Source organism: Bubalus bubalis, chromosome 11 (assembly GCF_019923935.1).
Source record: "Bubalus bubalis isolate 160015118507 breed Murrah chromosome 11, NDDB_SH_1, whole genome shotgun sequence".
Taxonomy (NCBI): Eukaryota; Metazoa; Chordata; class Mammalia; order Artiodactyla; family Bovidae; genus Bubalus; species Bubalus bubalis.
The window spans coordinates 2228789-2255150 of NC_059167.1; the positions used below are offsets into that span (position 1 = coordinate 2228789).

The following is a 26362-nucleotide window of genomic DNA, read 5'->3' on the forward strand; positions in this document are numbered from 1 at the left end:
CAAACTCCCTGTGATGTCCTTTGACAAGGAGGAGAACTAAACTGATTGAGCACCTTTCTCACGCTGGCGGTGGTGTGAAGCGCGTTCCTCTGAGCCCAGGGAGACTGGGAGGGGATGGTTTTACCCCTAGTGTGAAGGTGCAGACACTGCCCGCCTCTGAGGACACGTGTGACACCACAGCAGGCTGGCGGTAGAGACGGTCCGCACAGGCAGACCCCTCTGTTGCAGTTGCATCCTGGAATGCTGCCCGGGAGCCCCGGCGTTGCCTCTTGCCGCCTCACCGGTCAGAGTCTGCGAGGGGTGCGTGCCTCTCACCTTCTTGACAGTCCAGGGAGCCGGACCTTGCAAAGCCAGACCCTGTCCTGGGGCTCTGCTCGGAGAGGGACAGGAAGGCTGGGGGAGCACGGTCTCCAGGGGCTCTGGGGGCTCCCGGGGCAGCCCAGGGGGGCGGGAGGGGGCGCTGAGCAGGGAGCCTGGCCCAGGGCGGGTCCACGGGAGGAGCTGGCCTGACAGAGAGAGAGAGAGAGAGAGTGTGTGTGTATACTTGTGTGTGTGTGTGTGTGTGTATACTCCGTGTGTGTGTGTGTGTACTGTGTGTGTGTGTGTGTGTACTCCGTGTGTGTGTGTGTGTACTGTGTGTGTGTGTGTGTGTGTACTGTGTGTGTGTGTGTGTATACTCCGTGTGTGTGTGTGTGTACTGTGTGTGTGTGTGTGTATACTCCGTGTGTGTGTGTGTGTACTCCGGGTGTGTGTGTGTGTGTATACTCCGTGTGTGTGTGTGTGTGTACTCCGTGTGTGTGTGTGTGTACTCCGTGTGTGTGTGTGTGTGTACTCCGTGTGTGTGTGTGTGTGTGTATACTCCGTGTGTGTGTGTGTGTGTGTGTATACTCCGTGTGTGTGTGTGTGTGTGTATACTCCGTGTGTGTGTGTGTGTGTGTGTACTCCGTGTGTGTGTGTGTGTGTGTATACTCCGTGTGTGTGTGTGTGTGTGTGTGTGTGTACTCCGTGTGTGTGTGTGTGTGTGTACTCCGTGTGTGTGTGTGTGTACTCTGTGTGTGTGTGTGTGTATACTCCGTGTGTGTGTGTGTGTACGTACTCCGTGTGTGTGTGTGTGTGTATACTCCGTGTGTGTGTGTGTGTACTCCGTGTGTGTGTGTGTGTGTGTACTCCCTGTGTGTGTGTGTGTGTGTGTGTGTACTCCGTGTGTGTGTGTGTATACTCCGTGTGTGTGTGTGTGTATACTCCGTGTGTGTGTGTGTGTGTACGTGTGTGTACCCCGTTGGCCGGCCCGTGCAGTCTCTTATAGTTGTGTTGTGTATTTCTTTTCACAAACGCCTGCTGAGCTCCTTCCCCACAACGCGAGTTGTCGCAGCGCTGGAGGCACAGAAGCGGCCGAGCTGGGCGGGGCCGGTGCCCGTGGCCCGCAGCTGTGCGTTGTTGTCTTTTTCTGGAGGTTCTGCATCCTAGAAAAAACGGACCCTGCCTTGTATCCTGCTTCCAGGGGTTGTTAAATTGCTTGTTTCAAAATGAGGCACTAGGGACCTCCATTCCTTCGGGCCACAGACTTTGGAGTGGGCACGTGACCCACCGAAGTCTGGGTCTGAGCCTCTGGTCTGGTGCTGAGCAGGGGTTTGGTGGGAGTGGGGGACACGGGGCTCTGGGGGCATCAGCGCCTGCCCCCCTCGTCTCCCCTCCTCGTCTCTCCCCGAGGAGCCTGGCAGGACCCAGGTCGGGAGGAGGAGCCCAAAGGCAGGACCCATGGGGGGTGGCCTGTGGGAGGGTGACCCATGGGGAGTGGCCGCGTGGGGGGTGGCGCCCGTGGGGGCTGGCCCGTGGGGGGGTGACCCGTGAGGGGTGGCGCCCGTGGGGGGTGGCACCCGTGGGGGCTGCACAGGGCCTGGCGGGTGAGCTCGTCATCCGCACTGAGCACATCCGACCGTTTCTAGGAGAGGACTTCACGTTTGTCTCCTGGACCCGGGGAAACATTCAGAGTGTTGGGCAGAAAGGCCCCTTGATGGAAAGTGTCAGCATCAGGCGCCCCACCTGTAAAGCTCCAAGGGTCTTCAGGGCCGACCGTGTGGACCCTGTCAGTTTCGGTTTCCAGCTGAGCCCCCAGACCCAGAGAACGGAGGGGCGGCCAGCGCCCCCACCCCCACCTTCCCTGTCCAAGGCCAGCTGCTCCTGCTCATGGCAGCTCTGCTCCACCCAGCTTCACTCCCTTAATCAGCTCCTCTGCCCCCAGGGCGGCATGTGGGGCAGGCCTCTCCCCCCAGGAGATGGCAGGGTTAAGCTCTCAAGGGCAGGGGCCTCTCCTGGGCAGCACCAGGCTGCCACTAGGCCTGGCACCCAGGGGCACCGGTGCGCAAAGAAGCGACTCGAGACTCAGCAGTGCGGGCCTTCCTCAAGGTCTCACATCCCTCCCGTGTCACCCCAGTGCCCAGGTTTCTGCTTTGTTCTATTCTGAGCCTTTCACTTCACCTCTGCTATCAGACAGTGGAAAACACCATATGTGGTCCGCCCCCGCTTTGGATGCAATTTGCATTGTTTCACAATTTGGCAAGTGCTCCTCCGCCAGGGCAGGGCCTGCTGTCAGGCCTGGTGTCAGGGAGTGCTGGCCATTTAATATTTTACCATCGTGATAGGAGAGAGGCTTTATTGAGCTTTTATTGTGTACCTGCACAGGATTATCTCCTTTAATCCTTGCAACAGCCCTGTGAAGCGGTGTAATTGCAGCCTTTCCATTTTATAGATGAGGAAACTGAAGCTCAGAGCAGTTAAGTCATTTGCCCAGGGCCACACAGCTGGCAAACCCAGCACAGGGCTTGCTCTCGTCTCCCTGATTCCAGTGTCTGTGCCACCGGGGTTATGCGTAGCTCAACAACACGTCCCTCTCACGCATGGTAGGCTCACCTGCTGCAGTGAGTGTCCAGACCGCCTCCCGCCCCTCCCTGGATCGTGGATGGCAACCCCCCCCCCCCCCACCCAATCCCCCAGAACGCGGCCCAACTCTCTTAGCCTGGGAAGACCTCCCTTCCTGGCTTTAGGTCCCTAAAATTATAGGAGCTTCTGAGTCTGACCCTTGGGTTCAAGGGCAGGAGCTGCAGGGACGCAGCAGCCACCCGTGGCCTGTGCTTCTGTGAATTAAATGTCCCAGAAGCACAGCCATGCCTGTGGCCGTTGTCGTCCCACAGTGGCGGAGGTGAGCAGTTGCGACAGAGACTGTCTGCCTACGAAGACTAAAATATTTATTTTGGTCCTTTAAGAAAATGTTTACCAGTGCCAGCCACAGAGGAACCCGTTGATGGGAAACCTCTAAAGCCAGACTGCCTCTAGCCCCCCTTTCTGTGTCCGATCTGCCTTTGCTAAGGTCGGGGTCAGTTCGGTGACAGCGGAAGGAAGAGAGTGGCGTGTGTCCTCAGTCGGCAGCCCTTCACCCATGGACGTCTCAGAGGCTCTGTTCACACGGGTCCTCTCCCCACCCGTCTCCCCAGCCCCATCCCGGTCTCTGACCTACTTACTCGAATCAAGCCTTTATTTGTCTCTCTTCTTCACCTGCCATGTCTCATCCATCACCAGGTCGTGCCGCTTCTCCCGAGGACTCCCCGAAGCCGCCCTCCCTTCCTCCCCCGTCACTGCTGCCCCCTGGTCCCCTCGGGCCGGGCCGAGCCGTTGGGCCTTCCCCGCCCATTCCCGGGCCCCTCCACTTCCTTCTGTTCTTCACACACGGCACGGGCGGGTCTCCCAAGCCGCCGCCCTCTGCCCCCTCACAGCGGGCGTCATGGTCTGTCATGCTCTTCCTTGGGTACCTCTCAACTTCCTGTCTTCTGCCCCCTCCAGGATCCCCGCTTCAGGAGAGCAGTGGCCTCTCTGTGTTGTCTTTGGTAATGTACCCCATGGTTCCTGGCACGCAGTGGGTACCATACGGGTGAGGGAGCAGAGGGCAGTGGGCAGTGCGGCCAACAGCCACGGAATTGGCATCTCAGAAGCATCCAGAGGGGTGTTTGGGCCCGACCTGTGCACACTAATGTATTTAAAATGGGTAACCAGCAAGGACCCACTGAATAGTGCAGGGAACTCTGTTGCCTGTCACGTAACCATCAAACTGAGAAAAGCATCTGACAAAGGCGCATGCGGAGCACAGCACTGTACATCAGCCGTGCTCCAGTATAAAACTGAAAGTTTACAGAAGGGGACTTGTTCAGATTCACCACCCACGGGCATGCAACGCCCCTGTGGGTCTTGCCTCTTTGGCCCCATCCCCAGCATGGCCCCTCCCTCGTGTGGGTACCACATGTGGGGAGTCCTCCAGTACTGCCGGAGGAGGGCTTTCTCCCTCAGAAGTGATGCGGAAGAAAACGGAAACCCTCCTTCTAGAACAATGTTCCCCACCCGCTTTGGACCCAGAGCCCAGTAAGTGTGCGTGCTGAGTTGCTTCCATCGTGTCCGACTCTTTGCGACCCCATGGACTGTAGCCCGCCAGGCTCCTCTGTCCATTCTCCAGGCAAGAACACTGCAGTAGGCTGCCATGCCCTCCTCCAGGGCATCTCCCGACCCAGGGGTCGAGCCCGCACCTGGATTGGCAGGCGGGTTCCCTACTGCTAGTGCCACCTGGGAAGCCCGATTAATGTAACCGCATGCCCCATTAACGCAGCGGGGCCCACGGTTTGTAAACCGTGTTTAAAGTGTGGTCCTTACCTCACTGACGCACAGCCCAGTGAAGTTGGGCTGGCTGACCCTTGCGGGTCTGCTGAGCTGCGGGACTCGGGGGAGACTCATGGGCTGCCGGGGGCGGTGCTGGGCCCTGACCTCTCAGGGAAGAACAGGTCATTTCTTGAAGTCAGGTTGAAGATTTAATTGATGTTTTTCTTCTCTCTCTCTTTTGTTTCTAACCTTTCTCACTAGTCAGTTCTTTCTGCAATATAGGTTCTCCTGGTCTACTGTTATGTACTGATGTTTTTATTGCTAACAAGGGATTGTCTGTTAATTCTCCAGGTGCTTTTTAATTAAATCAATTTGGCTTCTTCCATATGTTTTTACTCCTTTTTTCCTTTACTCTGCACATTAGTTTTCTCAAACCACGTGTGTGCGTGTTTGTGTGCATAAGAAAGCTCTTCCTTGACAGACTTTTTTTTGTCTTAAATATATATTTTATATGAAATATATATCATATATATAAATGTTTTTTATATATTTATATTTACATTATATTTATATAAATATCAATATAAATATGTTGCTGCTACTGTGCTCAATTGTATCCAACTCTGTGCGACCCCATGGGCTGTAGCCCGCCAGGCTCCTCTGTCCATGGAATTCTCCAGACAGGAATCCTGGAGTGGGTCGCCGTTTCCTACTCTAGGGGATCTTCCCTATCCAGGGATTGAGCCCACGTCTCTTGCATCTGCAGCACTGGCAGGCAGATTCTTTACCGCTGTAAATATAAATATATTTATAAATACATACAAATATTTTTAAGGATGTAAATGGATCTGTGAATAGAGATCTTTCTTCCCTTATTGTTTTGAATTCCTTAACATTTAATGGTGCACCGTCCTCTGTTACGATAAAAAAAAAATCCATATTCTTAAGATGAGATGCGTATAATTCTAAAAACTCTGATCCTCAAACTTATTACACAACTCTAATCAAATTACATCCTTTTCTCTCCTGTGAGGGGCATTAAATGTAATTTTTCCTGGCTGAAAAAACTTGAGCATTCTCTGCTCTGCATATTTCCATGTTAAAAGTTTTCAAGTCAACCTTTTTACTATTCTGAGCTGTTACATGAGACCAAGGAGAATGCTTGCAAATCAGACGCGGGGCCAGTCTCCCCCGGCTCCCGCCAAGCTCTGCCTGCGGCTCCCTCTCCGGTGGAAAAGCACTGGAGGGGTTCGAGGGATCCTCGGCCTCCCCGTGGGTGTGTCCTGAAGATGCTTTTTAGGCTTATTTCTTTCCTTTCTGAGAATTCTGCGTATAAGATATTGAAATTAGCATCTGGTCTGTGGAAACCTATCCCCGTTCCCAGCCGCGCTCACTGTAAAAGGCGGAACTGATCAAGGTAGGAACTGTGATGGCCCAGGAGCAGGCCTGCAGCGAACAGATGCTGTGACCACGTGCTGACCAAGCTTGGAGGTAATAAACCTTAGCCTGATGACCATCGTGCAGAGACCCGGGCAAACGGAGGCTTCTGGTCGGGGGTCAGACTGGCCTCCAGAGCAGAGACAAGTAACAAGGAGTGAGGGGTGATGAAATGAAGGAGGTCTTAGAATGTGGGAACGCTCTCCAGAGGGCCCTTTCTGAGCCCGTGCAAAGGTGTGGGGCAGACTGCTGCCTGATCTCACGGGCCGGGCCGTTTACCGTGGCCCCGTCTGCTGCCCGCGTTGGACCGTGGTTCTTCTTTCATCCTGGGAAAATCGCATACGGAAAGCATTGTCTGGCCGGCTTCACCTCTGTGCTTCTGTTCAAAAAGAATTGTCCTTGACCTCTTCCACCGTTGACGAGTGCCTTTACCTTCTCCGCTGTTCTGGTCCTGTCTGCCCTCCTAGGCCCCACAGCAGTCTCTGGGGGAGGGGGCAGGCTTTATTTTGCCGGTGAGGAAGCCAGGACTTTCTCCGGGGCCCTTATTTGCCCAAGGCCACACAGGAAGCTCCTGGCCTTAGGACTGTGTTCTTACTAAAGCTCCTCCGGCCTCTGGTACCTGGATGGCTTACCTTGTGGACCGCCTCTCCCACCCCAGTCCTGTGGTGTTTTTCCCTTTTTCTTTTGATAAATGATGGTTTAGTATAATCCACAAGACACTAAGGGTCAGGAGAAACTGCATTCTTGGCTTACTGCTATTTCCCTTCATTTCTTTGTCATATTTCTATTCCCTGTAAGATTAAACGGCTCCACCCTGAAAACCACCTTGATGAAAACAAAAGCTCCCATGTGGTTCCCAGAACCGAGATAATCTCCCTGCAGAAATATCTGGGTTGCACATGGGCCCTGGCCCTCCAGCCAGCTTTCCGGGGCCTTGTCTTCAAGGGGGTCAGAAAGGCAGTTCCACGCTGCACAGCTTGTTTTCCAAGGACAGGACAGAAGGGCCAGGTCTGGTCTTTTGGTGACCTGCCTGCTTTACCCGGGAAGTGTCATTTCTCAGAAGTGAACTCTTCTGGGCTTGAAAATGTGTGCGGGAGAGGGACAGGCCACGTAAGGACACTGAATTTTCCAAAGTTGAAATCATTCATGTCTTTAAACATCACTGAATTTTCCAACGTTGAAATCATTCATGTCTTTAAACATCCGACTGATTAAACTGGGGCCTTTGGTGTTTAGCGCAGGCAGGTTGGCCCGACTGGGACTGTGTTTGGGGGGTCAGGCCTGCAACTGTGGTGGGGTGATCGGAGGCTTCAGCCCCGACCTTGGCTTTGAGCAGCTCCCTGTGCTCAGCACGCTGTGCTGTTGAGCTCAAAGAACTTGAATGGGTTCTGTGAATATGTTGGTAAGTAAACTATTTGGTCGACTGATGACTGAACACATTTTTAAAAGATCTTTAAAGATTTTGGGAATAACTTATTTTAGTTCTCCTTCTAAGGGATTTTCTTGGGCTTTTTTTTTCTCCTGCCTAATAGCTAAACGATTTTCTTGTTTGCTTTCTACATCTTTCTGTAGTACAATAGTTGTGGAAATTAGAGGGTCCGTTGGCTGGAACCGTGGGGCGGGTGTGGGTTTATATAATTTGACTTCTTTTCTCTCCAAATCAGTAAACATTTACACATGACCTTATCAAACAGCTTGGGTACCTTTGGTCACTTGAAAGGGGAGCAGCCAGTTCCAGCAGGGAACAGAGGCAGGGCTTCCGTGTGCTTTGTAAGATGCTGGCTCAGAACGCAAGCCTCCGACTGAGAGTGGGCCTCAGACTAAGTCCTTCGCTTTCCGTGGAACCAGTTGAGAAGATTTGCGTTTTTATAAAGTTTTTGACTTCTGAAGATTGAGGTCTGGATCCAGAATTGAGGAATCCAAAGAAACAAATACTGGATTCTGGCTAAAGACTGACCACTGCTGCCTGAGGTCTTTTTGTCTCCTGGGGACGGTCATTACAGAATTCCATCTGAAGCTTAAACGTCATTTCTTTTGTAAGCAGGAAGAAAACAAGTGGATTACTTTTCTGTTTTTGTAAAGTGGCACCAATGTAATATGGTTTGAAAACCTAGCTCTCGGGTTTTCAGAGCGGAAATGGAGTTTTGAGGGTGTTTCTGCCCTCTGTTTTTCTCTCAACCCTTGATAGCTGACAAATTTGAAACTCGCTTTTTTAAAGAGAATACATGTTTTTCAAAGTTGACACTGAAAAATAATAAGGTTACTGAGGGTTTTGGTATGTAGGATATGAAAATGACAATATTGTTGTAGCAACCTCACCTGGAAATAACATATTCATTTTGTCAAACTTAATGTGAGTACACGGAAGCGCACCGTGTGGTGTTTAAAGGTTGGGCGTGCTGTAGCTAAGGTTGGCAGACAGTTAACAAAGAAGTAAGAGACTTTAAAAAAAGTAAGGTACTCTGATGCAGGCTGTACATCTACTTGTGCTGTGCTTAGTCGCCCAGGCGTGTCCGACTCTGCAGCCCCGTGGACTGCAGCCCGCCAGGCTCCTCTGTCCATGGGATTCTCCAGGCAAGAATACTGGAGTGAGCTGCCATGCCCTCCTCCAGGGATCTTCCCAACCCAGGGATCGAACCCAGGTTTCCCGCAGTGCAAGCGGATTCATTACCGTCTGAGCCCCCAGGGACGCCCACATCTACTTACCGCACAATAGTTGCTGTCTCTGTATTAATAACTTTTTTATTTTGACTTTCTTTGCAGAGTATCGGGAAAGGGTCATTGTGGTGCATAGACCCAGAGTATAGACAAAATCTAATTCAGGCTTTGAAAAAGACACCTTACCACCCACACTCGAATGTGTTCAATACACCTCCCGCCTCTCCTCAGGCATATCAAAGGTAAGCCGTTCAGACTTTTCTTTTTTTCAAGATCCTTTGTTTGTTTTGTGTTTTGGTCTACTGAAGTTGTATTATTTTGGCAGAGACAGGCACTGAAACTAATAGGCTCTGTGACTTTAAGAATAACTAGAAAATGAGAAAGAAGTGAAGTATTCTTGGAGGCATTACCCGTTGCTGTCTTTTCTGCAAACCTTACCGTGTCTGCTGCTTGGGAGGAACGCGTCTCCTGGAAGGCCCCGTGGTGGGTGGAATAACGTCTCCCTGGGTAGAGACGTTTGCGCAGGAAAGTTGACCGCCTCAGCATCTGAGCACGGGGTGGTTTATAGGGGTGGGCGTCCAGGAATGAGCTGGGTGAGCGGCCTCTGCCTCCCTGTCCGCTGAGGGAGAGTGTCTGCAGGTGTTGGAGGGAAGGGCGCCCTGAGTTGTTGCCATTCCCCGTCTCCATGTGGACGGTGCTCCGGGGCGATGGCTTTGTTTTGGTTCCGTGGTGTTTGCCTGTTCTGGGAAAACAGCAAAGGGCTGTAGAGACTTGGATTGCTCCTCGCATGCCCCTTTGTTTTCAGACACTGAGGTTACGGTGCCGTTTTTACAGAGAGAGAATAGGAGGGGAGGTTATGCAACCTGTCACTTAAAAAGAAATTGGTTAATGTTAGAGTCTATAAAAGTAGCCATATAACATGGAGCCAGTTTTTAAAATGGGTTTTCTCTTGCGTAGTACTTGGGTTAGACGTCTGTCCCTCAGTACCGCCGAAAAAGTGTTGTTGTTTTTTTTTCTTTAACGTGTAGAGATCTTTCCCTTGTCACCACCCAGTTAGGAGACGTGGGCCTCGGGCTCCACGTTTGTACCAGCGAGGAACGGCGTGAATTCGTACATGGCCGTGGGTTCTCAGCCAGCGTCCTTACAGACGCTTTCCCTGGACGGAGGGAGCACAAGAGTGGGCCCGTGAAACAGCCTTGATGAAGTTCTCGTGCATCCCGGTTGAGAAGCATTCCATCACAGGCCCTGGACAATCAGTCTTCAGCAAGAGACGGAGAGGAACAGCTGGGCCCTCTGAGAAGACGGCTGTATGTCTGCCTTTGCTAGGCGATTAGCGTGGTGGTAGCCATGGCAACTGCAGCGTCTCCATAGGAACGCATAGCTGAGACAGGTGCAGTTGCATCACAAGGCCGTGTGTTGCCTGGCAAAAGGACAGGCCATTAGTACTTAGATATACGCTGTTGCCTTAGAAACAAATAACCCTACATAGCAACTACAGTTGGTTTGAAAGATTTGGGGGGGAAGAAAAAAGGTTGTAGCAGCTTTTGTCTATGTTCATAAAAATCAGTGGAAGCATACTTTATTGGAAATGACAACTTGAGGTCATGTAGCTGTAGGAGATGAAATGGGATTTTCCAAACCAGCCCAGCCAACACTGTAGAAATGTCCAGAAGGGCAGAGCCATATGCTTGGTTTTTTTCCTTGTGGCCATAGGCACTCCTGAAATGGGAGGAAACTGGGATTGGAGTGGAGACTGGCCTGATATACCAAGGTCGTGGGGGAGGGGATGGCCCTCATTATTGGAATAAGTCCCAGATTCTCATTCCTTTTGTCATTCTGCTCCCCTCACCCTCCAAACCCCCACAGCAAACCCTTCGCTTTGCTCCCAGTTTGCACCTCGGAAGTATTTCATATCCTTGTGCTTCTAAGAAGTTAAGAACGTAAGTGTTATTCTCTGGGTCATATCGTGGGTTCATTTAGACTAGTATTTTGTTGCCAAATGTGACCCCAGGGGAAGCACAGTAATTATTGAATAATTTGAAGGATTATGGTAGAGCTCTAGGGGTTACAAGAGGAATGCACACTCGGGAGAGAGGCTTTACATGCTGGCCTAAGCTTAATGACTTCATTTGATTTTTTAACATAGGCGTAAAAATGCCGACCAACTAGAACTTGTGTGAAGAAGATAATTTCCAAACAAAAACATGCCAGATCCCAGTCTGTCACATCTAGTTCCTCTTCTCCCAGATGACTGAGGGGTAAAAGTTCCCATCTTTACCCATGCCAGGGCTTAGATTTCAGCTTCATGAAGGTTCCTGGCTGTGGGGTGAGAAGACACACCAGGTTCTAGCCTGCTTCTTCCCTATCTTAACTCTGTAAGAACAAGTCACTTTCTCTTTCCTGGGGACTGAGGTCCCTTCATCTGAAAGCTTAGAGCTGGCTTCGCTGTCCTCTAGTGTGGAAAGTTGTACTAAGGGTCCAAAGTGCTGGATGGTTGGACGATATCTGTACAGCTGACGGAGATGTGTTCAGTTCCGTTTTAAAGCCTTCAGGCCACTTGCGAACGTGACTTAGGGAAGAGGGACAAAGTGAGTCATTAAACAGGGGCCACGCATGATGGCCTGACACGGTGTGGCTGGGTCCTCTGTGACGCAGGGGACCTGCCCACCCCGCAGGACTGCTGTGCGGGGCACCTGGCAGCGCCTGAATTTCACGGAGCATCTGAAATGGTGATTGTACTAGATGGGCGGTTACTGCTAGGACTCGGAGGTGCGCTGGGCAAGGAGCGCTCTGAAGCAAGCAGCAGGTGGCTGGAGACTCTGCAGGGAAGAGGAGCCTCTGAAAACAGCGCCCCTAAACCTCAGCCTCGTCCAGATAGAGTGCCGAATGTTGCCGCACCGAGCCTTGTGCCTGTTTTCCAGGGCCCACTCTCAGATGCTTGTGAGAAGCATCGCCCTGACCTCTGTCTTCGTTATCAGGGTGTCGTGCCTGCCCTTCCTGTGTGCAATGTCCATGTCTCCCCTGTTTGTAAGGACGTCGGTTATCCTGGATTCGGGACCACCTTTTCAGTATGATGTAATCGTTACATCTCCGATGATTCTATTCCCAAATAGGGTCACATTTTGAGGTACTCGGAACCCCCATCATGAAACTCTTCTGTGGGGTGGGGGTTGAATACACAGTTCACCCCCTAACAGCTCTTAAGTAAGGCATCTCACTGATAAAAATATGGAAAAGCAGAAAGTTAAGGAAGTGTTCAGAAAACAAGGATGTCATAGGTCTACCTGAATTTGCCCCAGTGGCCAAAGCTGAGACAATTCGAACAACAAATAAATAGCATAGCATTGGGGTTTTAACTCCACATATAAAATCCGTATCTGTGAACCCACACTGATATAAACAAATGCTCAAATAAATAAATGAGAGTAGAGACAAATTTCCCTTATGGAAGAATTGTAAATAATTTAGATATTTGTCCGTTCAAGGCATTGGAGTTCGACTCCCTGCCTTTGGAGTGGCTGCACTTGATGACTTTCCTCCAAAGAGCAGCACATGGAAATGGTGGTGAGAACGCCTGGCAGGTGCTACCTCGGCCAGGCGATCAAAGCTGACACCGTCTGTGATGTGAAGTGGACAACCTGTACGTTTCATACAGTGTCGAGAGACTGTCGCTTCACCTTTCTCGTCCCCCTCCTCAGAGTCCGTAACTCCAGTGTAATCTGAGAAAGATACCAGACAGGGTTTTGTCCCCAAGCGGGAGGGGGTGGAGACATCCTTCAGAATACCCGATCAGCTGGCTTCAGGGTTTTGTCCCCAAGCGGGGGGTGGTGGAGACATCCTTCAGAATACCCCATCAGCTGGCTTCAGGGTTTTGTCCCCAAGCGGGAGGCAGTGGAGACATCCTTCAGAATACCCCATCAGCTGGCTTCAGGGTTTTGTCCCCAAGCGGGAGGCAGTGGAGACATCCTTCAGAATACCTGATCAGCTGGCTTCAGGGTTTTGTCCCCAAGCGGGAGGCAGTGGAGACATCCTTCAGAATACCCGATCAGCTGGCTTCAGGGCTGTCAGCCTTCGAAAACAAGGAAAGTCTGAGAAAAGCTGCTACAGGTCAGAGGAGGCCACGAAGACATGGAATCTCCGGGATAGGTTCCTGGGCTTCCCAGGGGACACAGATGGTAAAGAACCTGCCAATGCAGGAGACATAAGAGACGTGGGTTCAATCCCTGGGTCAGGAAGATCCCCTGGAGGAGGGCATGGCAACCCGCTCCAGTGTTCTTGCCTGGAGAATTCCATGAAAGAGGAACCTGGTGGGCTACAGTCCATAGAGTCACAAAGAGTTGGGCATTGCTAAGGATAGTTTCCTGGAACAGAAAAAAAGACATTAGGGTAAAACTAGTTAAATAGGAATAATGTGTGCAGTTTAGTTCAGTCACTCAGTCGTGTCCGACTCTTTGCGACCCCATGGACTGCAGCACGCCAGGCCTCCCTGTCCATCCCCAACTCCTGGAGCTTGTTTAAACTCATGTCCATTGAGTTGGTAATGCCATCCAACCTTCTCCTCCCGCCTTCAATCTTTCCCAGCATCAGGGTCTTTTCCTGAGTCAGCTCTTTGCTTCAGGTGGCCACAGTATTGGCGTTTCAGCATCAGTCCTTCCAATGAATATTCAGAACTGCTTTCCTTTAGGATGGACTGGCTGGATCTCCTTGTGGTAATAGTAACACACCAGTGTTGGTTCCTCAGCTGTAACAAATGTACCACAGTAACTTAAGGTGTTACCTTCGGGCAGACTGAGTGTGGGGTCCAAGAGAACTCTCTGTGCTGTCTCTGCAGTTTTTCTGTTAAAGAAAAAGCAGTCCCCAATGCACAGACCAGTTGAGTGGGTCAGTTTTGTGTCCACGTCCTTTTTGTCACGATGGAGAGTAGAGAGCACAGCAGTTCGCCTGACCTGTCTGGAGTAACTGTGAGCATCGCGACAAGACATCCGAGAGCTGACGGCAGGGGCTCGGCTTCTACCTCATCCTCCCCAGCGTCTCCTGAGCTGCACGAGGGGCTGCTCTGTAGGTTCTCGGAACTTTATTTCCATGAATGGTCCTCAGCTGTGCTTGGGAAGGGTCCCCGAGGCCAGGCTGCCCACGCAGATCAGCTTCCTTCCTTCCCCAGCGTTCACCAGTGTGATGTGCAGACTCTAGACCTGGGAAGAGGAGGGGAGACGGTGCATTTGGGTTTCTTGCTTCACGCTTCTTTCAGAAAGTCTTGTCTATTTTCATGATTTTGTTGCCCTGCCCCTCCTTCGCTCAAGAAACAAGGATTTCTTGTTAAAGGATATGCACGTTTTAATCCTTTTGATATAAAGATCGCCAAATTGCCTTCTGATTTTAAACTCTGTTCCAGTTTACACTCCCGCCAGCTTTTTAGGACTTTTCCCCTTTGCTAATCTTTGTCCACGTATGATGGGTAGAGAACCAGTTCCCCAGGGGGTGACCCCCATCTTACGATTTTGTTTCTTTAGGGTGCGGGGCCCTTGAACTTTACACTACTCGGTTCATGCCCTGTAAACAGCGGATGTTCCATAGCAGTGTTTATGACAACAGATTGTTTTTAGAAGTTATCTGTAGGACCTGATGTAGCATCTTCTCTGGGATAGGGGCCCATCCAAAATCAGGTTACAGGAAAAAAAAAAGTTTTAATCATCTTGCACCATAGGTGGGAACAGGTTTTACAGTGAATCAAACAGTATGGTTTGTAGAGTTTCCTGGATGATTTTTTATTTTCCCCAGAGAAAGGAAATTTAATAAAATATGCCTGATTTGAGAGCCAGAGCTACTATAGGTTTATGCTTCCTTGGTACATCCAAGGAAACCTGAGCATCTTATGTGCCCGTGGTCCACGTGACGGGCAGCCACGGCTGGGCTTTAGATAACGAAAGCCCCTGTTGAGGGGACTGCTGTTCCCCAATGCACCTTTCATTTTCTGTTTAAATATCTTCACTTTAAAAATAATGACAACATATTTTATGTTCTGTGTAAAGTGTTACAGCCTCTGTAACATGTACAGAGTTACAAAAACCTACAAGACGTTGGAAAGCTTCGCAGGTGGCTCAGTGGTACAGAATCCACCTGCAGTGCAGGAGATGCAGGAGTTGTGGGTTCCATCCCCCAGTCGGGAAGACCCCCTGGCATGAAATGCAACCCACTCCGTGTTCTTGCCAAGAAAATCCCATGGACAGAGGAGCCTGGCAGACTCGACTTAGCTACTGAGCACGCACAAGACTTTTATTTGCTGATCTAGGTCTGAAGATTTTTTTTCTGGATGACTTTAAAGTTTAGGGAATCAAAACATTTCAAGGGAGTTTCTACTGTTCTCACCTAATTTTTTTTTAAATAAAGAAAATTCTGAACATTTAAGCTTATAATTTAACTCCTTAAGTTTCCTTTTGCTTCTTCAGAATAGTTAAATGAGCCGCAGAAGATATGTTAATGGCCTCTCCAAAGATTTCGGCCTTTTGGATATTGAGGGTCTTAATGAAAATGGCTGGTTTTAGTGCTGACTCAGCAAAAAGATGATATTTTTTTTTTTTTTTTGTTTTTTTATTTTTTTTTAAATGTTTTAATCCTGCCTGCTCCCTGATTCGTGTGCTTTGAGCTTATTCTTTATAATCTTTAAAAAAAAATGCCTACGTAGCAGAGTAATACTGCTAAGGATATAGACGTTGTAGAGAGCGGTCAGTGTGCGTTTGAATCAAGGGCGTCATCAGTGATTCCTCGCTGGGTCAGGAAGCCTTGCCTGGAGGAGAGGCCCGGAGATGGCAGATGGGGGATGGCCTTGGGGGGAGGCGGGGAAGGGAAGGTGTTTAGGGAACTCATCCTTTTAGACAATTAGAAGATTAGAAAATCCTTAGAATGTTAAGCTTATTAACACGCCCATGTTAATTCCCTCACTAAAATGCTGAGTTTGCACACAGCAAGGAATAGCTTGTTCATTGCTTGGAGAACATCCAGTAATTTTTTAGCGTATAAGACATCTTTCATTCCAGTTATTCGAAGTGATGTGCATTTGATTGTTGGCAGGACTGCAAAGCCACAAAGTAAACTCGGTGCTGCCTGTGTTGAAGGCGTGTGATCGTTAGATGGTTGTGGCATTGCAGCTCTTACTTCAGTCGAGCGTAAGGAGTGAAGGTGAGAGTTTAGATTAGCAGCGTCATTATTACACATTACACTCCTGATATTTACTTGTAAGCAGTGTATTTGATGGAAACCATAAATAGCTTTTTAAAAGCTCCTCATAGCCAATACACTTATTTGTGTAAGTGTAATTAAAAATGGTGAGTAGGTATTTTGAAAGCATATGCATTGAACTGTAACTGTGTGCTCAATTTTTTAAAGAATATTAAAAAAAATCAGTGTGAAGCTTCATTGTGCTAAATATGTAGGAAGGGAAAGTGAAGTCGCTCACTCGTGTCCGACTCTTTGCGACGCCATAGACTGTAGCCTACCAGGCTCCTCTGTCCATGGGATTTTCCAGGCAAGAGTACTGGAGTGGATTGCCATTTCTGTGCTAAATTAATGTGGTAAAATGAACAGGGGGTTGAATGACAAGATTTTCTAATAATAGTACTTCGTTTTGTTAAAAAGTTGGAGGAGAGGGGTCATAGAAAAGACTTAAAATTATAGGAATTCACTCTTATATATAAAAAACAAAGCCCATTACAGTGTGAACTTTAAAAATCCATTAGTTAGCTGTAATTTTATTTTCGTATCAAATCATATTATCTGTGGTTGACTTCCATTCTGTTTTCTGAGTTGGTCTCAGAATATTTTTAATCTCAGCATTTTGCCTGCAGTGTGCTGTCCGTTGTATATTTCATCCTCATTCCATCCAACATGATTTTATTTAAATGGAAATTAGTCTGTTATCTTTGAGCTCTTACGCACTAGGTGTATCGCACGGATATTGTGCCCGGTCATCCAATTTCATTCTGTTTTCACACTCACTCTGAAAGTTGAATGTTTAAGCAGCCAGGCTGATTCTATCAATGTTACTCAGGTGCAGAGTGAAACTCATGGCCCAGAGAGCCAAGCTGAGCCCTTTTCATCCTCTGAACTCTGGGGGTGCCCTCCGCCCATGGTTGGTCTTCCGCCAGCAGAACTGTTTGCTGCTCTTTAAATCTACTAGTGATACATTTCTGTTGATCTAACTCCACAGATGACAGATAATAAAGAGGCTCTGTGTCTCTAATGCCTGGTCAGAAAGTTGAAGTGTTGGCTGGCTCTCTAGGAGTCTGGGGTCTCGATCAGTTTGCTTCCTGTTTATTTGCATCTTCAAACAGCCGGGGAAGACCTGGCGGATTCCTGGTCCTGCATCTGAGGCTTTGTCAGGGGAGGGAGATGAGTGCACGAGGGGCTGACCTACCTTCGCAGAGGGGGAGACATCAATCTGTGTGTTGGAAATATGAAAGAGCTGTCAAAACCACGTGAAATCAATGATGTCCACTAGGAAACAACGGACTGCAAGCTCTTTGTTTTGCAGCAGTGTAAAACCGGCAAGTTGTTCATCAGAATAGAAAATTAAAACCAACCATTGCTCCGTCTAGGACTCCCCTTTCTCCAGCTTCTGGCTATACTAAATACTCCTGGATTCTATAGACTAAAAGGGAAGAGGGTAAGGAGTAGAGGCGGAATTAGATCAGACATTGGAACCCACTGTTCATAAAAGATTTGAGGACTGTAGAAGGTGGGGAGAATTCTTGTACTGTAAGTACATTATGCTGTGAATTATGTTGGTCAGAGTAGGTAGTTTTAGGTTATGTTAATTGAAGATGAGTGTTTTATTATGTCAGTAAAAGATGAGAACAAGTGGTGTGAAGATCAGACTCCCACTTTGACTGTGGACCAGTCTTCACTGGGACATTTCTGACCAGGTGGGTGGGGGACTCCAAGATACAGAGAAGAGTGGCGAGGCTGGCGAGGGAATCCACATGTCACTGTGATGGAGCCGGGAATGTGTGATCTGGAGAAGACACCATCTGAAGGTCAGCCTGCCAGCCGTCTTCAGCTTCCCCTGTGAGGGATTTGGTTCCAATGGGTTGAAGTTACAGGAAGAAAGGTTCAGGCTCCACTAAAGAAAGATCTCCCCCACAGAACAGCATCTAACGATGCGAGACGCATACCAGGAGCTGGGTGAATGTTTGGGTAGCTGGGTGGGTGGGTGGGTGGGTGAATGTTTGGGTAGATGGGTAGCTGAGTGGGTGGTAAATGTTTGGGTAGACGGGTAGCTGAGTGGATGGGTGAGTGTTTGGGTAGCTGGGTAGCTGAGTGGGTGGGTGAGTGTTTGGGTAGATGGGTAGCTGAGTGGGTAGGTGAGTGTTTGGGTAGATGGGTAGCTGAGTGGGTAGGTGAGTGTTTGGGTAGATGGGTAGCTGAGTGGGTGGGTGAGTGTTTGGGTAGATGGGTAGCTGAGTGGGTGGGTGAGTGAGTGGGTAGATGGGTAGCTGAGTAGGTGGTAAATGTTTGGGTAGATGGGTAGCTGAGTGGGTGGTGAGTGTTTGGGTAGATGGGTAGCTGAGTGGGTGGGTGAGTGTTTGGGTAGATGGGTAGCTGAGTGGGTAGGTGAGTGTTTGGGTAGATGGGTAGCTGAGTGGGTGGGTGAGTGTTTGGGTAGATGGGTAGCTGAGTGGGTGGGTGAGTGTTTGGGTAGATGGGTAGCTGAGTGGGTGGTGAGTGTTTGGGTAGATGGGTAGCTGAGTGGGTGGGTGAGTATTTGGGTAGATGGGTAGCTGAGTGGGTAGGTGAGTATTTGGGTAGATGGGTAGCTGAGTGGGTGGGTGAGTGTTTGGGTAGATGGGTAGCTGAGTGGGTGGTGAGTGTTTGGGTAGATGGGTAGCTGAGTGGGTGGGTGAGTGTTTGGGTAGATGGGTAGCTGAGTGGGTAGGTGAGTATTTGGGTAGATGGGTAGCTGAGTGGGTGGTGAGTGTTTGGGTAGATGGGTAGCTGAGTGGGTGGGTGAGTGTTTGGGTAGATGGGTAGCTGAGTGGGTGGTGAGTGTTTGGGTAGTGCACAAACCAGCTGCCCTAGGGGTGCTAGTCACGTTGAGATGACCAGCTGCCAGCGTCCCTCGAAGAGACGGAATTATTGCCGGGAGAGTCACACGGTCACCCCTCCCGGCCCTCGTGGTCTGTTTCTGGGCCTGCTGAGCCACAAGCAGAGCAGAGGGATGAAATGTCTGGTGTTTATAGTTCTCTAAGCCCGCCGTGTAGGCTGGAAACAAAACACAGGAAAGACAGGCATGGCTTTGTTACTCAGAAACGAGAGGTCAGATTCTTCCTCTTGAAATTGTTAAGGCCAGATTTCAAGGCCATAACGGGACTAATTTAGTTACTCTGCACTCTGTGTCACCCAGCTCTTTGATTCCTGCCCTGTAATTACCTCTCTTGTTTTAGTGACACTTCTTTGCATTTCCTTCCGTGGGAAGAGAATTATCACTGCAATGTTTTGCCAAGCAGAAGACCATTTCCAAAAGCTGTCCATCAAATCATGCAGGCCTTCCCCTGTTTACCCCTGAGTGGAGGAGAGCCGCGCCCACCGTTTCTGTCAGTCTCTGTGGACGAGCCAAAGCCGGTCTTTATTCCGTGCCCTCACTTGTGGGCCAGGCTCTGCTCGCACTCTCATCCTTGAGTTTTTCTTCCACGAGAGCCACGTCACGCTATCTGTCAGACCATCTTGGAGACTCCGCAGGCTGTGTGGAAGGTGCTGGCAGAGTGTGAGGAGCACGGGAATCCCACATTAATTTCTAACCCTTGCTGGCTTCTCATCCATCTGGCGAGAGCATCCACAAACCATTGAGATGCATGTTGTAATCCTTATCTACTTAGGTCGAGTTGCTTAATCACGGTTGTCTAAGTTGGGACATGTTCATGGTGTGTTTATCTACATTTAAGTGGAAAGTTTTGTTCAAAGTCTGCTAGCCACCCACGTCTCTCTAACAAACTTAGTTACCCCGCAATGACCTCCCCCCCAAGTTTGGCAAGAATGAAAGTGAATGGGAAAAAAAAAAAAAAAGCATTCAGAGGAAACAGGAGAATTTTAGTGGCTCTCTCCTTTTCCAATGATAGAGAGAGCCGAGTTAAGTATCTTAGGATTCTTTTGAGCTAGAAATTGACGCCCCATTTTGTTTCCCTTTTCTGCTCATAGAGAAATTGAGGAGCATAGAGAGATTCCCCCGCTCTTTAAACTTCACAGCAGAGAACCACTGGCGGTGGTGGTTCTGACGGGCTCTGGAGAGTTCCCCAGGCCCGCAGAGCCCCGCCTGGCCTCACGGTGGTCCTGCAGGCGATGGACGGGTGCAGCAGCTCTGACGTCCTCAGGAGGAAGAGGCAAGTTTGGAACAGCAATGAGAAGGCAGAAAAGCAGAAAAGATGTAAAGAGCTGAAGGTCTCCAGGTGCGGGAACCTCCCTGCCTGTCGGCCTCCTGGCCCACGGTAGACCGGAAGGCAGACGAGACGCCCCATCTCTGCTGAGCTTCGCCCCCTCTGACCAGGCCCTCCTACCCCCCTGGGCCTCAGAGCTCCTGCCTTGTGTGCAGGAGCCCAGCCTGCAAACCCCACGTGCCCGTCCCCAGGCCCCCTCCAGCTCCTACAGGTGGTTCTGAAAGCTCAGCTCCTCTGTACACTGGTGCCAGAGTTTGGGGTGAAGTTGAGAGGGATAGCTCTGTTGCTTTGCCAGGTGAATGGGGACACAGTGGGCTGATGCCCTCAGAACCCAGTGTCCCAGCTTGGGGAAGATGGCAGGAAGTTTCAGAGTAAACGCAGGCGTGCTCAGCTCGTGGACGTGTCTTCTGATGGGCTGGCGATGAGGTCAGGAGTCGGCGTCATCAGCTTTCAGGCTCAGCTGGTCTGGGGTCTGCATGCTGTGGGAGGCACCCTGTGACTTTTCCCATGGGAGGAGGTGTCAGCATCTGCGAAGCTGAGACGCCGTGTGTGCCCCTGACAGGGGAGCAGGGCCTTGCCCCCACCCCGCCCTCCCCTAACGAACGACCACTGAAAGCTGCCCGGTGGAACTCAGCGACGGTCACGGAGGCTGGGTGAAGACCGCGTCCTCTGATCCCAGAGAGGGAGGGCATGGAGACCTGTGCCCAGGAGCTCCACAGGGCCTGCCTGGCATCACAGGTTGACCACCGTCAGACCGGGCCTGGAGCAAGTCCCAGTTCCTCTCAGCAGGAGCTGCCGGCTAGAACCTTGGCTGGGCCACTCACTAGCTGTGTGATCTTGGCCAAGTTACCTAAAATCTCCGGGTAACGTCCATGTTGCCATTCCTCCTGTGATATCAGAACACCTATCTCAGAGCAGCGCCATGTGTATTAAATGAAGTAGAAGGCTGTGTCGGACGTGCTTGTGTCTGGCCCGTGGAAAATCAGTGCATTTAAGTATCTCCTTCCCCACCATTTAGGATTCTCTCTTGATAATTGTACAGTCTTGTTTTTGCACCTGCTGCATACCAGTTTGGCTCCCTGTATTCTGGTTTGCATTGTAAGACATCTTTTTATATTTTCTCTTCCATAGTTTCCACTAGATTTAAGATCTGTGAAAACCAGGATCCTTTGAGAGTTCTCTTCCCCTGTGGTTTCACCCTGCATGCAGGTGTTACTCAATAGACATTTATCAATGATTGCCTTGGAGAGCAGGCTTCCCAGCTGACTCAGTGGTAAAGACCCTGCCTGCCAAGCAGGATGTGGGTTCGGTCCCTGGGTCAGGAAGATCCCCTGGAGAAGGAAATGGCTACCCGCTCCAGCATTCTTGCCAGGATAAACCCATGGACAGGGGAGCCCGGCAGGCTACAGTCCCCGGGGTCGCAGAGAAAGCAGAGCCCGGGTTATGAAACTAGTGCCAGGTGCGTTGCTGAGCTGCTCAGGGATGCCCCGGAGGAAGTGACCGACTACCCGCCTCCCCTTCACTGTCGGGAGGCAGGGGCCTGGAGGCCGAGGGGCGGCTCTCTGCACCCCCTGCCTCTCGGGATGCTCTAGCTGGTTTGCACAGGGGCTGTTTCTGGCCTTCCGTCTCCTTCCACGTCTGTCTGCCCAGGCCCTCCTCCAGTTGTCACACAGCCTGACTCTTTGGACCGGGTCATTCTCGAAGCCTGAGAGGCCCATCGGGCGACTCTGGGACGGGAGGGTTATAAATTCCAGGCTGTTGACCCCAGAGCACCAGACGCTGTCAGGACTGAGGGCTGCGCAGCTGCCACAGGAGATGCAAATGCGCGTGAGGTGGTGCCAGCCAGGAATCACGCGCTTTGTCTCCCTCATCGTTCCTTTGAAAAGAAGCCTCCCTCTGCTCCTTGCTGAAAGGGGCCTCTGCTGAGCACTTGCTGCAGAACAGAGCCCTTGAAAGTAAGGCGCCTGGCGCTCCCTTCCCTGGGCGCTCCCTTCCCTGCTGTAACGGGAACAGTTCTCCCCGCAGCGGCAGAGTCACTCCACTGTGCGCCTTCACCAGATACATAATCCGGGCTTAAGCCTCTTGGCAGCAGCTCGTTAGCCTTCTCCCCCTACATTCCTTTCTTCTCTGGTGAGAACAGAGCGTGTCTCCCCCCTCCTCCAGGTCTTGCTTCTTTCTCCCAGGAAATCTAAGTGTTTCCCTTTAACCCCTCAAGAAGAAAGTCACCCAAATGGCATCCCTCCCTGCCTGCTGAAAGGCCATCTTGATTCTTTGTGCTTGAAAAAATCTGTGTTCATAACTCACAAAAGTGTGATGCCACAGGCCCCGGGATCCTGCAAGAGGTACTCTGGCCACGGATCACGGCTTGACGCTGAGGTCCCCTTACTTAAACAAGGCCTCCTCCAGGCTCTGAAATGGGCTGTTCTTTTTTTTTTTTCTTCCAATATTTATTGTTATTTATCTATTTGGCTGCACCAGTTCTTACTTGCAGCTTGTGGGATCTAATGTTCCCTGACCAGGGATCAAACCTGGGCCCCCTGCATTGGCAGCAAGGGGTTTTAGCCACTGGACCACCAGGATAGTTACTGGGCTGCTGTTGAGAAAGTCAGGGTTAGGCATATGGTAACTCGAATGGAATTTTATTATTCAAGCAAGACCTTTGAAGTTCCCTCTTCCTGACCCCCTCTTATCCTTCCCTCTTAGATGCGGAATATTCTGTCATTACTGTTGTTGAAATCAAAGTTATAGATAAACCAACCTGAATTTCTCTAATAACACTCTCTGATGCAGAGTGAAACAAAAATCTCTTTCCACCTGATATTCCAAACTTCTACCAAATGAACTATGTAGTGATCGGAAGCTCTTTAGCGCTATATATAGGATTATAGGCAGACCTTGGAGATACTGTGTATTTGGTTCCAGACTGCTGTAATAAAGGGAGACATGCACTAGAGAGAGTCGTGGGAATTTCTTGGTTTCCTGGTGCATATAAAAGTCAGATTTACACCTTACTGAATTCTGTCCAGTGTGCTGCAGGAGCATGATGTCTGAAAACACAATGTATGTACCTCAGTTTAAAAGTACTTTGATTCAAAATGCCATTATCTGAGTCCGAATGAGTCCTACTATTAGCATCAAGGATCACAGCTCACCGTAGCAGAAATAATAATCATGAGAAAGTTGGAAATATTGTGAGAATTACCAAAATGTGACACAGAGACACAAAATGAACAAATGTTTTTGGAAAAGTAGCGCCGACTTGCTCGGCAGGGTTGCCACAAACCTTCAATCTGTAAAAAGAAAGTGCAATTACTTGCAAAGCACAATAAAGTGAAGCATAGTAGAGTGAAGTAGGCCAGTATAAAGAACTTGAAATTTGTTCGTCACTCCTGCATTGAATCCTAAACCATTCTGGCTTTTGGGTGGGAGGCAGAAACCCTAGCATTTATTGAAGACCTACTAGGCACCAGGCTTAGTATAACAGACATCATATATGCAGTCAGTCTTAAGTCTTGTAAGGATCCCATTAGATTGACGTTATCCCTGTTTCCATTTTAGAGGACTGAGGAGACGCGGGCAGTCCTGTGCCTGCCTGTGGCTGGTCAGCTGGCTCCCCGGGGGCGGAGCTGAGACTGGAGCCAGCCCTCTGCCTTTTCTGGCTTCGAAGCTGGACCTCTCCCCACCTTCCCTTGGCACCGCGTGCTCTCGGCTTTCTGAAGAAACGGGCTCCAGTACCTGAGAGTCGGGGGTGGGCCTGGCGGGGTTCGGTGTCCTAGCAGAAGGAGGGGGTGCCAGGGGCGTGAGAGCCGTTGGGAGCCCCTCCAGGAGAGGGCATCTTGGAGGGGAAGGCCTGAGACTGAGCGCTGAGGGGAGCAGGGACCAAAGGCAGCGGGAGGGAGCCCCCAGGCTTGGTGGGGAGCAGGGTGGGGAGGAAGCAGAGAGGGGTGTGCGAGGTGTGCGTGACGGAGGGTGTGTGTGTGTGTGTGTGTGTGTGTGTGCCCGTGTGCACGTGCGCTTGTATAAGGTCACTTCTGTTTCAGACAGAACAGAAAAGTAAATACAAACATGGGCATGGGGGAGAATCGTACAGTATTTTCTCAAACCTGATTTGAGTTTTATGTTTTTGGAGATATATTTATACTGACTGTTTACCAAGAAGAAAGAAATTCCAAGTTCTCAATATTGAAGGACTTGCCTTGTTCACAGAATCTACTCTCAGAGATAATCAGGGTTTGGTTTTGTTTTTTTCCTCTAGGCCTGCTTAAATACCCTATCATCTTTGGAAAGAAATGGCCACACCATCTTTCTAACCATTTTCTATGTGCAATCTTTTGAAAAGATATGTTTGTAGGGAGAACTGACAATAGCTTGCCACCTTTTGGGGTTTAGCATGGTTTTGTGGTCATTGTTAAAGCAATATATTTTGTTGACAGTCTTTAAAAAAAAAAAAAAAGCTCTGTAATCATTGAACCGAACCTCCAGTATACATGAACTGAGTAAATATTTGTGAAGTCAAATGAAATAAATATAATTAGCATCCTTTATTTGACATTGAAGTCATAAAATGGATTAAAGACGCAGAGTTAACTTCACTTTGTTAAGGAACGAGGAAGTGAAGATTCTTCCGAAAATACCTGTCTAATTCTGGTTGGGCCACATATATGCAAATTAAACTGTAAATAACGCTCCAAGTAGTGCTGTGAAAGCGTATAGTTGCTACAGGCAAGACTCAGGTTATAGGAAACGGTGAAGCTCTGCTGGGCATTCTGACTTGTGAAGTCTCTGGATCAGCGTTAAGGGAACAAAGGATGGGGTGTCAGAATCACTAGAGGAAACTCGATTTTATTTTAATTTTTGCAGCTTGGAGGGTAATGGCTTTTACCGTGTGGTGTTCATCTCTGCCGTACAGCAGAGCGAGCTGGCCGTGTGGTGCGTCGGCCCCTTTCCTCCCGAGCCTGCCGAGCACGGGGCGGCGAGCTGAGTCCCTGCGCTGTGCTCTGCAGCCGCTGCCCGAGACCCGTCTGCTCTGCACGGTGGGGTGTATAGGCAGGGCCACTCCCGTTTGTCCCACCCTCTGCTCCCATCCCCCCATGTCCAAACGTCGGTTTCTATCTCTGTGTCAGTAGAGGAAATTTTAAATAATTGTTTTGGATTTTGATGGTGGAAGGAGCTGTGTGTGTTGGGGTGACTTTTTACCGTTTGCTTTGAATATCTCTCAAAAATAATTATTTTTTCTAAAATGTTTATGTGGATATAAGAATGACGTGACTCTGTTTAGTTAGGTGTACTGTTACTATGGGGATGTTTGCCGCCTTAAGAAACGCGTGACAGGAAGATCGTGCTGAGAGTGGCTGTCCCAGTCATAGAAAGTTGGAGCAGAAAAGAACCTAAAATCACCCCGTTTGGTTTCCCCAAATGGATCCTCCAGTGAACAGGGTCCAGGGATATTAGGACTTCCCTTTTGAATACGTGTGGGGTTTTCCATGGTCAATAGATTGGGAAATGCAGCTCCTTATAACTTTTGTTGTGAGCTAGTTCAGGCGTTCCCCATGCTTTATTAGACAGACACGTGTCGGGGGGTGGGGCACACATACCAACATATTCCAAGGAAACCAGTTTGGTAAAAAGTAATCTAGAATAAGGGTGTTTCAAAGTGTGAGTTGCCACTCGCTAATGGGTTTTGAAATCAGTGTAGGGGCTTACAACCATTCTTTCTTTCTCTTTTTAATGAAAAATAATGGAATAGAGTAAAATAGAAATAGCAGAATGGGTTGCACATAGAGTAAATGTTACCCTGTGAAACTTTTCTTTCAGCATGTATGTGGGTTTGTGTGAACTTAGTCATAGTGAAAAGTCTATTTCTTACTATAGCTGATCTCCAAAAATATTTTGGAGATCACGGGTCTAATTCAGTTCCTCAGTTTCATAAGCGAAAACACTGACATCTGTGTGGGTCTCGAGCACGTGGGGAGTTGGTGCCAGACAGAATTTGCATCTTCCTCTTCCTCCTACACCAGTGCTCCCCCAAATCTGTAAATCGTTCTGTTTAAAAAGGAACACTGGTGGAGACCACCCGAATGTGCTTCAGAGACGAAGGGGTGAACACAGTGAAGCTCGTGAGCACAGTGAAGGCGAGTGCGCAGTGAAGGGGTGAGCACAGTGAAGGCGAGTGCGCAGTGAAGGCGAGTGCGCAGTGAAGGCGA

General features: G+C 49.6%; 1 protein-coding gene across 8 annotated transcripts in view; it reads left to right on the forward strand.

Moving 5' to 3' along the window:
• FOXN3 (forkhead box N3) overlaps nucleotides 1-26362 on the forward strand; it is a 437882-nt gene that overhangs the window by 238515 nt on the left and 173005 nt on the right. For all 8 annotated transcript variants that reach the window (XM_006061481.4, XM_006061480.4, XM_006061479.4 and 5 more), the window contains one exon: nucleotides 8842-8978. In XM_006061481.4, the coding sequence (XP_006061543.1) occupies nucleotides 8842-8978 (137 nt within the window). The remainder of the gene's footprint in view (nucleotides 1-8841; nucleotides 8979-26362) is intronic.